Consider the following 14954-nt stretch of genomic DNA (forward strand, 5'->3'; position numbering starts at 1 on the left):
GGTCCTAGATGGTGACTCCCATCTAGCTGACCGTTCTTCCCTGCTTTGTACAGAGAGCGGCCAGATCTGTAGATGCTTGTGGGAATGTTAACACCACAGCCTCCCTCACAGTGGGTTCCATTGTGAGGTTATGAGACGTCACAATGGCCCCAGGGCTGCCCAGCGGACGGAGAGCTTGCCGGCTGTGACAAGGGGAGCTGGGGAATGTTTATCTGCATTAAATATGGAGGTAAGGTCAGAATCTCCTATGGAGCCACAGGGACACGGGTCATAAGAACACAGGGATCTGCTGTCAGCTGAGTCAGAACACTGGTCCATCTAGCTCAGTATAGTCCACACCGACTGGCAGCAGCTCTCCAACGTTTCAGACAGGAGCCTCTCCAGCCTTACCAGGATACCAAGCAGACCAGGCTCTTCCAGCCCTACCTGGAGATGCTGGAGATTGAACCCGGAATCTGAATGCAAAGCAGATGCTCTACCACAGCTCGCCTTCCAAAAGTAAAGTAAGATTCTAGCCCTCAGTGTTCTAAATACAGGGCTGATTTAAATGGGAACAGAGGGAAGCTGTCATGTACCAAGACAGACCGTTGGTTCATCCACCTCATCGCCTGCAAAAGCCAAGGATTATTGAACCTGGAACCTTCTGCATGCAAAGTAGATGCTCTGCCACCAAACAACAGGCCTTCCTGGGTGGTGAAGGACACAGTGGTAGAGAGCCACTGCCAATGAGTGCAGACAGCACTGAGCTAGATCACCAGCGGTCTGTCTTGGTATACGGCAGTTTCCTCTGTTCCCATTTAAATCAGCCCTATATTTAGAACACTGAGGGCTAGAATCTTACTTTACTTTTAGAAGGAAAGCTGTGATAGAGAATCTGCTTTACACGCAGATTCCAGTGGAGGATGGTCCATTAGGGGCAAATGGAGTGTTGCCCTACCAACCTCAGGCCAGCCCCACCTCGCCTGTCTTCCTATTTATAACCAGTCCAGAGGGCAGTACTGCCTGTCTGCTTCCTCCTCCTCAGTCTCAGTGTTGCCCTTGTAGAACTCAACAGGGAGGAGGAGGATGGGGACAAAACTAGAATGAGTTGGCTCTGCCTGCCACTGACTCTGGATCTGCCAGTCATTGGCTCTGGCTCCACCTCCTGTTGGCCTCCCTGCCTTACGCCCCACCAGTCCCAAAGGACACCATCTACCTCTGGAGGAGCCATGTCGTCCTAGATGCAGCAGCACCTACAGAGAGGGACAGCCTGAACCTTTTTAGTCCTTGAAGCAGAACATCCAAATATCTCTGCACCTCCCTACGTACCACACCTGGTGTCCTCCCCACAAACTGGTGGGCACACAAAACAGGAGGGCATTGTCAGAGCAGCCTGCAAGCTCCTTCTAATATTCAGCACAGTCTCATTGATTATGTAACTTACCATTTCAGTCCCAAATTAAGCTTTGGGTCACCACTAAAACTGGAAACACACAGCCAGTGGTTGGTTGGCTGAAATGGGACTATATATACCACCCTCTCAGGTCCAACAATAGCAAAATACAGTGGGTAGGTTTAGTATTCCCTTTTCATATCGCTCTGTGTTCTGTAGCTGGATAGGTTTTTTAACCTACTTCTTCAGTTGGAAAGGCTCCCAGAGCAGTTTATGGAGCAATAAAACAAACAAGAGAATCTCTGCCCACAATCTTACAATTTAAAAGATGCATTACAAAAGGAAAAGGTGATGTGGAGGGAGGAGGAAAAAAGCAAACCCAGGCACCCGTCCAGTTCTTACAGTTACATACATTAGTTAGTTCTTAATGACCAGCTGAGATGGTAACAGTTTGGAGAGAGGAGGAGCCAAGTGGAGGTGGTTTCTCAGCAGAACCAATGGAGTGTCCTTGTTTTCATCTCTCACTCTGCTCTGCAGCCTGATGGAATAGCTGGTACAAGATGGGAAAGAGCCAAAGGCAGCTGATCTCTCAGCAGAGCCAATGGAACAGCAGCAGCTGCTGCCTTCTTGGTGGATCTCAAAACTGGACAGGATGCTCTTGTGCCCATCCAATTGCTTGTGGAAAATGAGTACATGTCAGGATCTTCACCCAGAAACACCATCCCATCTCCCCTGTCATCATTCCCCCATCCACATGGCTTCAACATCTTTTATACACTTTTCATCTGGGGGGAGTCTCCTAGAAGCTAAGCTGTGCAGGAACACTTACCTTGGGAGAAACAGTCTGACTTCCATCCTCACTTGAGGAACAGGAGTGTAGATGTCCAGGGTCTCAGAGAGTCTTAGGCCCCTTACTTTTTTGGGAGGAGGGTCCTAGCAGGGTCCCTATGTCTCCATCATCGTAAGAGTCAATCAGCATGAAAGGGAAGTGTGTTAGCTAGTGAGAAGAGTCATTTCACATGCTTCATGGTCTTTTTCTGCTGATTGGAGCCAATGAGGGTGAAAGGAGGTGAGTCAACCACTGAGAAGACTCTTTTCAGTAGCTAACCCTCCCGCCTTTCATGCTTATTGGCTCCTAGGGACATCTCTTCTTGTGGCAGAAGGCATTAATTAGGATCTCATTCTCAACCCAGCAGCAAAAAAGGGGAGAAGAGATGTGGCTGTGGCACTTCTGCACTTCTGAATTTGCCACTACACTACAGTTGAGGAATATTAGGTAACCCAGATCCTGGCCCAACTGGGGGCAGATTGCAGAGTCAGGAAAGTATCAGGGCCAATGCAGGATGCTGGGGGTCAGGGAACAGCCCACCTCCCACCCCTGCAGCAGCCATTTTGGCTCCTCTTCTTTCAGACAATCGACAATTCCTGGCCAACATCAACTGCTCGGTCTTACTCCTAATGCATTACCTGCGAGACAAGGTGGGACTGCAGAGGACAGGTGAGATAGCCACAGGCTCCCACAGCGCTAAGAACACAAAGAGAGTGGAATGGCCCTCACTGCCAAGGTGACAGCCAGGAGGGGGCACTGCCTGCCTGCCTGCATCCCTTTGGTGGACTGGAATACAGATTCAGCAACAAAACGGGTCGGATGTCACCATTTCACCAGGTACAAAACATAGTCTGTCCAATGACACGACTTGCATGTACCAGAAGTACAAACTCAAGGGAAGGCTTTTGGGATTGGATGTGTAAGAACTGCACGTTTTATTGTGCTAAAAACTGGCCATGCATGAAGGCTCTTAGCCTGGCCTGTGTTTGAGAGGATGTATTTTGGAACACATACACCCATTACACATCAAACATTTCTTTTTCAACAAACCTTTTAACTGGAGACTTTTTTTATCCAAGCCTCTGTCTGTATTGGATTTGAAATGGTTTTAGGTATGAAATTGTTTCAATTGTTTTCTAGATATGAAATCTGCTATATATTTTGGAAAGTTGTTTGTTTCTTCACTATGCATTTGGACACCTCTTAAGATGTCATAACCATTCTGCATGATGGTTTCTGAGGTCAAGGAGCAGGTTTTTGTCTGTGGAAATAATTGGACACCATTTTGAATCAAGATGGCAGACTGAACGTTTCAAAACTGCACTAATTTTAACCACTGATTGCAAAACTGCTCTGCTTTTGGTTTCTCAGAATTCCCAAGCAATGCCAGATACAAGGCTGGCAATTATTTTACATATGCTTTTTTCATTGACATTTTTACTGTTAAATGGCTTGGCGATGTTTCATAGGAACTTGGAAGTGATGAATAAATGAAAGGAAATAAATCAATAATCCATGGAACTGCCGAAGCCAGGCTGTTGTCATTACCAGCTGGAGATGCACTCAGGGGTGTAGTCGTGCAGGGTTTCAGGGGGTCTTAGACCCCTTACTTTTTTGGGAGCAGGGCCCCAGCAGGGTCCCTATGTCTCCAGCATCCTACAAGCCAATCAGCATGAAAGGGGGGTGTATTAGCCACTGAGAAGAGTCTTCTAACATGTTTCCTTCTTCTTTCCTGCTGATTGGAGCCAATCAGAGTGGAAGGAGGTGAATCAGACATTGATACTTTTCAGTAGCTAACACTCTCCTCTTTCATGCTTATTGGCTCTTAGGGATGTCTGTTGCTGTGGGAGAAGGCATTGACAAGGATCTCATTCTCAACCCCGCAAAAAGGGGGGAGGGGAGGGGCTGTGACTTACATGAAGGGACCCTGCACTTCTGAATTTGCCACTACGCTACTGGATGTACTGACCTCAGAGGGTGTGAGCGAAAAGGTGATGAGGACAGGTAGGAGAATGGAGACAAGCCTTGACTTGCCCAGGAAAAGGCTCTCCTGAGACAGTCTTTTTTAACCTTCCTGAGAATACTGTCTTTTAGATCATGGAATGTGGGTGGATGGATGGCTATGACCACAGCACAACAGCTGGATGGAATCTTTGTCTCCACCTGTGAGTACCAGATGTTGGGGGGTTAAGAGCTGAAGAAGGCCATTATTTTCAAGTCCAGCTTGTGACCACAAAGACAGCAATGGAGGCTGGGTTGGTCTATGAGCAAAAACACCAACATTGTCCCATATAAGAGCTGCCTTTTCTGGCATGACCCTGCTGCCCCTATTTTGATCCCCTCCCCCAAGAACCCTCCTCTATTCACTCTGCTCTGAGAGCTGAGGGATAGGACCTTTTTGTGGTGGCTTCCCAGCTCTGACATATTTTCCCCAAGGAGGCTCACCCAGTGCTGAATTCCATGTCTTTTGACACCAGGCAGTGGAGGCTTCGTCCGTTAGGGTAAATGTGGCACTGCCCCCAGTCTGCCCCACCTGCTTGCCTGCCTTCTTTCTTAAAACCAGCCCAGGGGCAAGACTGTCTGTCATCTTCCTCCTCCTTAGTCTGTGTTGCCCTTGCAGAACTCAGCAAGGAGGAGGAGGGCGGGGACAAAACCAGAATTAGTTGGCTCCGCCTGACAGCAGTTCTGGCTCTACCTACTGTTGGCCTCCCTGCCCTCCGTCCTACCAGTCCAAATGGACACCAGACATTTCTGATGCCAGGTGAAACCCTTTTTATTTGCCCAGGGCTTTCAGATCTTAGGGACTCACTCACCTGGGTTTTCACTAAAGCCTTTTACTCAAACCTTTTGCCTCGAGTCCTGTTCTGAATGAATTTGATTCTTTGAAGTATGTTGGTTGTTGTTGTCTTCACCGCAGGCTGAAGAGTGGGCTATTAAATAACCATAATTGGTTTTTCAAAAGCATATTATGCAAACATATGAGAACAGGTGATCTGTGACGGAGATGTGTTTCTCATTGGCTGACCCCACAGCTAGGGATGGAAAGATCTCTCTGTTCAGTTCCCGCAGTTTCTCATTTTTCCAATGTTAAATTCAGTTCTCTACATTTCCACAGCGATCTGTGATTTTTTAAAAAATCCTCATGACAAATTTCCATCATTTTAGTGCGGATTTCTCCAAATACACGTTTTTGTAGGCAGTTTTGACAAAGGGACACATTTTGGCAAGCCATTTCTTATCATTTCATGCCTTTCTGCATGTAGTTTTCACTCATGTATTCATTTTTATGCACACGTTCCCCTAAGATATTTATTTATTTATTCATTTATTTATTAAATTTATACCCCGCCTTATGGCCAAAAGGCCCTCAAGGCAGCTTACAAAAAACACGAACATAATACATCAATTCCTTTTTCTAAATGTTGTTTAATTGGGCGAGCTGCATCCCGACATTCTAATAAATGTGAATTTTGAAGGATGGCTGTGTTTCAGTTCTCATATTGTTTCGGAAATTGCAACTTTGATAAATTCTGCTTGAAATGCAAACTGAATCGAAATTCTCACCCATCCGTACCCACAGCCCATAACCAATGAAAGGAGGCCAAGCCCCTGCTTACATAGTGGAAAGGAGGACATCCTCCCCCGAACCCTCCCAAATCTCTTTGTTCTCTTCTCAGACCCCATTGACTTGTGTGAAGAGAATGGGACCCTGAAGCTACTTTTCCTGGTCAAGTTCCCAGAAGACAACGCCAGCAAGTTCCTCACTCCCCGGGGAACCTACTACATATGTAAGGTGGAAAGAGGCGCCCCAGGTATGTCCAAGGCCTAGGAAGGCTCCCCACACAACTGTTTTGCATTGTTGCTTCTGCCCTAAAGAGACCTCTTCTCAAAGATGTGTTGTTCAACAGTGCACAGGTGTTCCTATATTCTGCATGCCAAGGAAGTACTGAGCTACAGGTCCACCCCTTGTGGGTTCTTGCTTGTTGCATCATCAGGTAGCTGTTGTTGCATTTCTATTAAGTTTTCCCAGCCTGGGGCCCTCCAGATGCTTTGGACTACAACTCCCATCAGCCCGCTGGCTGGAGCTGATGGGAGGTGTAGTCCAAAACAACTGGAGGACACCAGGCGGGGAGGCTGATTTGCCAAGTGACACACCAAGTGACGATTGGCTACATTGGGAATCACCCAGGAGGAGCATGCACAGCTTATCTGTAGGGGTGGGGAGCCCTCAGTCCAGATCCCATGCTGCAAAAGGATAATATTTACATGTGCGTTGCAACGGGTCAAAGCAACTAACACAGGGCTCTCTCTTTGCAGGGACCAAACACGAGAACAGCTACCGAGCCTTCCACCCTATAATCAAGTACCCTCCACTGGATTTGTTGGGTAGGAACTTGCAGGACTTAAATTTCTGCCATGGCTCTGCTTTGGCATCTGAGGGGGCAACCCTGGAACGTATGAAGCCAGAGCGGCTGAAAGTGACCCCTTTTGCTGGTGCAAAGTACGTTCCCTTCACCTGTCACCACAAACAGGAGAAGATGAATGGAGAAACTTTTTCCTCTTGTTGTGGACACACCATACATTTAAAGCACATGGCTTCCCCTCCCCAAAGAATCCTGGGAACCATAGTTTGTTAAGGGTGCTGGGAATTGTAGCTCTGTGAGGGATGAACGACAGTTTCCAGGATTATTGGGGGGGCACGTGATTTAAATGTGCTTTAAATATACAGTACGTATTCAGTCTTAAAGCACTGGGGAGCTGCCACACCTCCTGATGCTGGAGCATTATGAAGTTGGAGCAGTCAGGGTGCTCTGTCTGTTACCAGAGGGACAGTGGATGTGGCAGCAAGACTCTGGCTAAAAGACCCTCTCAGAATGTGCCCCAGTGCATGCACCAGAGTTTCACCCGGGAAGCCTCAGAGCAACCCACTTCTATAAACAGAGGGAAAGAGGAGGCAGCAGCAGCACATGGTAGCTCTGGGTTGCATCAAGGAGATAAGAAGGCCGTTGACAAACTAGAGTGCGTCCAAAGAAGGGCGACCAGAAGATGGTGAAGGTCTGGAAATTGAGTCCTTTGAGCAAGGATGGAAAGAGCTGGATATGTTTTGCCTAGAGAAGAGTAAAGGGAGACAGGCTAGCAGTCTTCAAATACCTGCAGGGCTGTCATGTAGAAGATGGAGCAGGCTTGGGCTGTGTGTACACAGTATGGGCTGAATTCAGTGTTAGTCATATTCAGAGCAGACCCATTGAAATTTAATGGACACAACTAAGTCTGCAATCCAATATATGTCTACTCAGAAGTAAGCTCCATTGGGTTCAATGGGACTTACTCCCAGGTAAGTGTGTATTGGGTTGCAGCCTAACTTAGGCCCATTAATGTCAATGGCCCTACTGTTAGTAGAATGTAGCTGAATACAACCCCATACCAATGCAACAAAAAGGAGACACACTTCAGTGCTGTTGGTATTCAACTATTTATTTAGCTCATCATGTTTTGGAGAGCTTTTCTTCATCAGGAGCTGTATAAATAATTTAATTTCTTCACTCTGAAAAAAACTGGATCAAAAAGATCCAAGCATTAACAAATCATTCTTAACAACATTCCCACAGATAGCTCTGTTCTCAGAGTGATACTCCCATGTTGAATACCAGTAACGCTACAGTGTGCCTCCTTTTTGTTGCAGTGATAGGGATGGTCACATCTACCCATACCTTTAAAGCACATGGCTTCACCCAAAGAATCCTGGGAACTATAGTTTGTTATGGGTGCTGGAAGTATAGTGTTGTAAGAGGTAAACTACAGTTCTCAGGATTCTTTGAGGTAAGCCATGGGTTTTAAATGTTTGGTGTGGATGTGAGCCAGCCTTACAGATCTGTTGTGAAGGTAAACACAAAAATGTTTTGGAAATTATAAGTGCTACATACGTTATGGGCCATAAAGCTGTGTTTTGAGTGATAGTAGTGCAGGCAGCTGACCTTCTCAGGACTGCAGAGAGGCTATCTCCCCACCAAGTATCTCTGCTTGTCCTTCAGATTCCCTGCGCAATCAGTGTGACTTCCTTGAGAAAAGCCGCCTCAAGATACTCAAGAGCCAAGATGGCAAGAAACCCCCGACCATGGAGTCACTCTTGTCTTGCATGGCAAATCAGGTGGTGGTGAGTAGGGTTGCCATATTGCCCAGTTAGTAGCTATGCTACCCAGTGCCTTCTTGGCCCGATTTTGTATAGCAAGTCTCTAGCCCTTGTGGATCCAGAGATACAAGGCAAAATGTGGGGCAGTTTTCTGCCCATTTTATGAGAAATCAGCCTGTTCCTGCCTTCCATTGTATTTAGCCAATGAGGGGCAGCACAGCAGTCCTGGGAAAATCAAGCATTTTAGTCTGTCTGCTGCATACGCAGAATCTAGCAGTTTAGAAAACTGCACATGTTCAGTTGATCAACATGTGCCGCTCTGCCCATTATCCATAGACTTTCTTGTTGAGTCAGCAAGGACAAGCAGCCTTCATCTCAATTGCCTCTGTGTCTCAGGGTATGTCCAGTGGGAGGGTCTGCCTGCCACCATAGGAGATGGAATAAAGGGGCTTGAATCCACCAAACACTCCCTCCCCTGAACAAATACAAAATATAAAAGCAAACCTCTTTGTAGAAAAGGCTAAGGTATTAGCATTTGCGTTCTTCAGCCTTGCCCCCACCCTGTTAAATGGTGCTTATTCTCAAGTAAAGTTGCATTGGAACGCAGCCTTACTCACCCTGTTGCCCAGCAGAACCTATGTTCAGCAATTCAGAAAAGGCTAAAAAGTATTTTTAATATATTCGATGCAGGTGAATGGCTCCCCCCCCCCATTAAGACCAATGGGAATGGGACAGCTGCTCTATCTAATGGTAGCACAGCTTGCCAGGTCTCTAGAATTCACTGCATTTTTATATATATAAAAAAGGCGCCAGCACTCAAGTCTCCATCAAGTTCCAGCCTTTATCACAGAAGACTGCATTTTCCTTCTCCCTGATCTGATATTTATTTATTTATTTAGTTGCATTTCTAAACCGCCCTATAGCTAGCAGCTCCCATGTGAGAATCAGTGTACTTAAGACACTTCTCATACACTCAGACACTACTCTCTTTAGAGTAGATGACTGACTGAACTGATAATATTGAAATCTTGATTTCTATCTGCATTACAATTTGTAGCGGTTCCCCCCCCCCATTTCCTAATTGTTGGTGCAGGCACCCTCTCAGTCACAATACTGCTTTTAGTTTATGCTTTGCTGGCTTTTTGTTTTATGTTGGCTTTTTATACTGCTCCATTGACTTGTTTTATGTTTGTTTCCATTTTGTGTTTTCATTGTGTTTTTAACATTGATTGTTTATTTTTATTGTTTTTATTATGTTTGTAAGCTGCCCTGAGCTCTGTGAAAGGTTATAAATCCTCTTAATAAATAAATATTCCATAGTGTTGGAAACTAGAGTCTAGGCATTTAAGGCTGAAAATGTAAGTTTTTAAAAAACTCCTCACATCCTCCCCCAGTTTTTTGTGGTAATTACTAGGCATAAAAACAAAACAACTGGACAATGCAACCTTTAATATGCTTAATTTGCATATTTAGCAAATATTGTTCATAATATGCAGATTTGCCTGCCCGGACTTGTGGCACTGGAATACGGCAACCCTAGTGGTGAGACAATTTTCATCTGGGGCAGATCCAGCTCTGTTTGATCCCTATAGCTTGGCTGAGGTGGCTCCAAGACTCGACTATTATCATACATAGGGATGTGCTAGAAAGTCAGCTGAAGTGCAAAGGAAGGAGAGGACTGGATCAAGAACATGGCGGGCAAAGGCTCTGCCTTCTTCCATTCCCCCCAATTCCCTTCTGTGCAATCTTTTGGGGGCCACATGCCAGTGGTAGTCAGGGCTAGAAGCAAAAGTGGGAGGAGCACTCCCCTCTCTCCTCTACCCTCCACCCAGGCAAGGAACAGGCTTTATCAGAGTTCAAGGACACATTCTAGCCAGGCAAAAAACACTCAAGGAAGGTGCGTGAAGGGCTTGGCCTGCGGAGAACAGGATGGCTGGGGAAGGGGGTGTGGCCTGGAGAGAGTTCCAAGGGCTGGAGAGGGAGGCCAGGAGGGCCTGAGCTTTTCCATCACTGGCTTAACAGATGAGCCATCCCATCCCATTCTCTGTTTGGGGTTCAGGCCCCCCTGCACCCTTTGTAGCCCTACTTTGAGAGAGCTGATCTTCTCCTGCCCCTGAGAATTTCCATTCCATGGGGTTCACCTCCCTCCGTAGGTGCTCCACTGAAAGTTACATTTCTGAGTGGGGGAAGGAATGCAATTTGTCTCTAGTAGTGCGTCCCCATGAATACTAAGGCGCCTTTTCTTTAACTAAGAGAGCAGTTGCCTTCTTGGCTTTTCAATCAGCGAAGGGGGCAGTGGTGGCTTGTGGCTCCATGTTAATGGGGCAGCGGAAAGCACCTTGGGCAGCTCCTTGAACGTTTAGACTAAAACCCGGAGCGGGATCCTACTGTCCCACTGACACGGAGCCACCAGCATCCACTACAGGGTACTGCAATTCCTCCTGCTGGGAGGAAGGGCAGGATATAAACCAAATAATAAATAAATAAATGCAGAGTAGATGGGCACAGCCAGGTAGCAGGGAGTCTTCAGCTACGTGCAACAGGAAGGAGGAGGGAGCTTGCAGAGAGACACTTGGTTGGGGAGTTGGGGTGTTACAGGCACAACCCTGCTTTCACTTGCTTTCAAGATGCCCGGCTCTTGCCTCTTCCACCTCCTCCAGTGGCCTCTACTGCTGCACCCTTGACCCCACTGATCTGTGTCTACCTCTTCTCTTCAGGGGAAAACCATGGGGAAGGCTGGAGCCAATGTCTCTGGGGGCCTAGATGATGAGGGCCAGCCTCGTAAGACAACTACAGCTGCTAAGGCTAGACTGGAGGCCAGCAGGAAGGACAAGCATCGCTGAGAACCCACGCAGATGCCCAGAGAGAGCTGCTGTCTCCCTCCAGAGGTCTCTGTGCTGCGCAAATGCCATAACCGGCCATCGTTGTGAACCCGCATCTGAATAAAGGCACCTTTGGCCTTTTGAGTCAGCCCAGGCTCTTTAGGCCTCTCTCCGTCTTTTCTAGGGGATGCTGCAAGACAGCTGAGGGAGAACGGAGAGCTGCCCTTGTGGAGCTGAGCATGGATTGCAGTTGCATTGTCTATTGAACCCATTTTGCATTCAGAGATGGAGCCCTGTCATGTTTTTAAGGCTGATGTCACCAGGGAGCCTTCTGATTGGAGCTGCAGCAGAAAGTGGATTTGCCAGCACACGGTGGAAAGAGGCTCCCAGCAAACAGCACGGTTGCGGTGGCCTAGGCAGGCAGTTGCAAGGGGCTGTGCTGGCTCGTGTGTTCCATCCTGCTCTTGATCCACTGCCATGGAGGAGCCTGACAGCCCTGCCATCTTTGACAAACATTCAATGGGACCCGGGAGTGGTGATGGTCTGGCACAGCTTAATATAGTGTATGTGGCAAGGTGATGGCGAGGGCTGCAGGATCCATGGGTCATCAGGACAGACATGTAGATGATGGAAGCTTTTAATGAATGTATCGCCATGCCTCTAGAAGCCCGTGGTGGAGGACAAAGCTACACAAGGGAGTCGAACCTGACCAAAGGAGAAATTCTATTGGCTCTCTTGGTTTTTGGTAAAACAAGGGGGTAGGTGCTGACTGATGATGTCCAAAGAGGGATGCTCAGACCAAAATCCATGGACCACTTCAAAATGGAAAGGAACAACTTCCAAGCTTCTAGGTCTGTTTTTCAAAGATACCGTAGCATCAGCTGTAGAGCAGACTCCCAAATCGTGTTATTACGGCACAAGCAGGATAAAAAGGATTTAAGTGTAACAAGCTTTTGAGTTATGTAGGTCTCTTCTGGCAGTATAGTTCAGCATGCCGAATAATCTGTTCAGGGCCCAAGCACCCTGAAAAAAGAAAAATGGCTGGGTAATCAAGTTCTCCATATGGATGTGTGTTTGGGATTTGTTTTGTTGATTCTGGAAGGGCCCATTTTCCCATCTTGCCCCTTTCTTTAAAAAGAAAAAAATCATAGGAAGTTGTGGATTCTCCATCCCACACTGATGCAGCATAATTAGTCAGGGCAAATGCCTGCTGTAACAGTTGCACAGTAAGAAGGAACTCAAGCAAATTGCAGCACGGGTGTAAAATAGGCTCAAGTCACCTTTTGTGCCAGAGGGAATGGACAAAGGCAGCAGATAGTAGAGATAAGAGGTGCAAGGAAAGACAGACAATCTCACAAGGCAAGTTATGATGGCTGCTGGATTAACAGGATTTAAGGCTCCTTACTAGAGCCAGTGTGGTGTAGTGGTTAGAGTGCTGGACTACGACCTGGGAGACCAGGGTTTGAATCCCCACACAGCCATGAAGCACACTGGGTGACCTTGGGCCATTCACTGCCTCTCAGCCTCAGAGGAAGGCAATGGTAAACCCCCTCTGAATACCTCTTACCATGAAAACCCTATTCAGAGGGTCGCCATAAGTCGGAATCGACTTGAAGGCAGTCCATTTCTATTTTCACTAGAGATAGAAGAGAAATTTGTTTCAGTTTGCATTTAAAGACAAACCTACTTAATTTGCATTTTTTGAAACAATACACGAACCAAAACACAAACATCCTAAGAAATTTGCACTTCTCCCAATTTTGCAATGCACTTCTCCAACCAAGTAATGCCTACAAAAATGGATTTACTATGGTCAAGTGTGCATAAAAATGCACATTTTAATGAAAGTAACATACAAAAATGTATTGTTGGGTGAAACTGTCTTGCAAAAATGTGTATACTAGGCAATACTGCATACCAAAATGTGTATATTAGGAGAAATTTGCACTGAAATGCTGATGAATTTTCATGAGGACTTTAAAAAATTGCAAATTGTTGTTGAAATGTGAAAAACTGAACTTAAGACTGGAAAAATGAGAAATTCAGAGTAACCAAGACTGATAGATCTGTTCATCTCTATTCCTTACCCACCTTTCTTTATAGTAGGCAGTGGTTGTAATGGGGAGATGTATTCCACTGCAGTTTGAATTGGGATAGCATCTACAAGTTGCCAAATATCTCTGAGGCAAGCCTTAGGGTCAGGGGTGTGTTATCATTAAACCTGCAATGTTGTCGTTGCCCCCCCCCCGCAACAGGGGTTGGTACCAGGAGCCAGCATTCTTGGGCACCTGCCAAGGCCCACACCCCTGCAGGGGACCCACTCTCAACCCCAGAGCCTCCTGGCCCAGCTGTTCCCCTTTGCTGTCACGCCACATACACCAGCTTGCCTTGTGCTGTCCTTCTGGGTGACAGTGCAGATTAGTATTGTTGCCAACCAAGTTGTATTCAGAGTAGATCCATTGAAATTGATGGACCTAAGGTAATCATGTTCCTTAATTCAGTGAATCTACTTTGACTAATACAATCTTAGACCCAGAGGTGGTTGGGAAGGGAATGGTCCCACTCAGGAGGTACCTGGCACTGACTTGTGATCTCATTTTGCATTCAGATGAGAAGGGCCGAGGGCTTGTGATGCTTCATCACCAACCAATGGGCTATATTCTGTTTATCATGAGCATAAGGGATTATGAAAATTGCACTACTGCTGATTTTATAATAATATTCATATTCTTTCCCGATAATCTTTCTAAAATCCAGGGATTTTCCTCTTTTCATGTTATGCCAAAATGTATTTCTGCACTTGGTGTCAGAATGAAAGACACTTCTATTGTTCTCCTTACTTCTAGCTGGGTGAGCAAATCAGTAGGATTCCTGCAAGGCAAACTGCCTGTGAGCAAGGACTGCTGAGTTGTTGCTGTAGTCAGTGGCTTCCGAAGAGGTAGGGCCACCTTTTCCCACATCCAATCTCAAAACCAGTTTTGAATGTCCGGTCCCTTTGTGCATGTGCAGAGTGTTTTCATCATACCACAACCAGTGCAAGGGCTGATTTTCCAAGGCACAAACTTAACTGACCGGGCTAAGGCACCTAAGCACTTGTTGAATAACAGTATTGTTACTTCACCACCACAACCCCCATTTTGAAATGCTACGGACACTAATGAAAGAAATTACATGCAGAATGAATACATAAAATATTGAGCTCTGCACTGTTTTGCTGCAGTGAGGAGGAGAAGTAAGGAGAGAGAGGGGGAGAGAGCTCAGCATACTGCAATTAAATTAAATGAGAAATTGGGTCATTCTACAATCTACTGTCTACTATTGGAGTAATACATATTGTAACCATAAACAGAAATCAGATAAATAGCGCACATAAACAAGAGGAATGTACAGAACAACCAAGCTGAAATCTTGCAAAACTGTAGCTGTTGTTGTTGATTAATCCAAGCCCCCTTCAGAGTTTATGCTCAGTTCGACTTCTCTTTGCAAGTTATAACGTTGTGTACATTTCACTGCGCACCAAACCTCACTGGGCTCCCTGAGTAAACAAACAGGCAAAGGAGGAATCTAGCCTCACAAACTCACAAAAACAAACACAAACGAGACGCGGCTCCCTTAAGAGCTGTCAAGGGATAACACGCTGGAGCCTTGGCCCCGCCCCTCTCCCCTGAAATGGGCGGGGCCTCGGTGCTTGACGGGCAGGTAACTTTCCACTAGGACCCACGTGGTTTCGCAATCCACCCGCCGCAAGCCTCCCCGAGACCCGCCCCGCCGCCTGGGATTGGCCGGGACTTCGGGCTCGGC

The 14954-nt window shown here is 46.6% G+C and overlaps 1 protein-coding gene across 1 annotated transcript; it reads left to right on the forward strand.

Annotated features, from left to right (window-relative positions):
• The first annotated feature begins 204 nt into the window (after positions 1-204).
• Positions 205-11273, forward strand: C16HXorf65 (chromosome 16 CXorf65 homolog). The gene is made up of 6 exons (XM_061599025.1): positions 205-229; positions 2784-2870; positions 5879-6013; positions 6519-6587; positions 8234-8355; positions 11049-11273. Exons 1-6 carry the CDS (start codon positions 205-207, stop codon positions 11172-11174), a joined length of 564 nt encoding a protein of 187 aa, XP_061455009.1. The 3' UTR covers positions 11175-11273.
• Positions 11274-14954: the final 3681 nt, after the last annotated feature.

This window comes from Rhineura floridana, chromosome 16 (assembly GCF_030035675.1).
Source record: "Rhineura floridana isolate rRhiFlo1 chromosome 16, rRhiFlo1.hap2, whole genome shotgun sequence".
In the NCBI taxonomy this organism is placed as follows: Eukaryota; Metazoa; Chordata; class Lepidosauria; order Squamata; family Rhineuridae; genus Rhineura; species Rhineura floridana.

Bases quoted from the DNA above. Each gene is read 5' to 3' on its own strand.
- C16HXorf65 (XM_061599025.1), top strand. From the start codon at position 205: ATGTTTATCTGCATTAAATATGGAG. The intron at 2,871-5,878 runs GTGAGATAGCCA...TTCTCTTCTCAG, and splicing joins GGTGGGACTGCAGAGGACAG to ACCCCATTGACTTGTGTGAA. The intron at 8,356-11,048 runs GTGAGTAGGGTT...TCTTCTCTTCAG, and splicing joins GCATGGCAAATCAGGTGGTG to GGGAAAACCATGGGGAAGGC.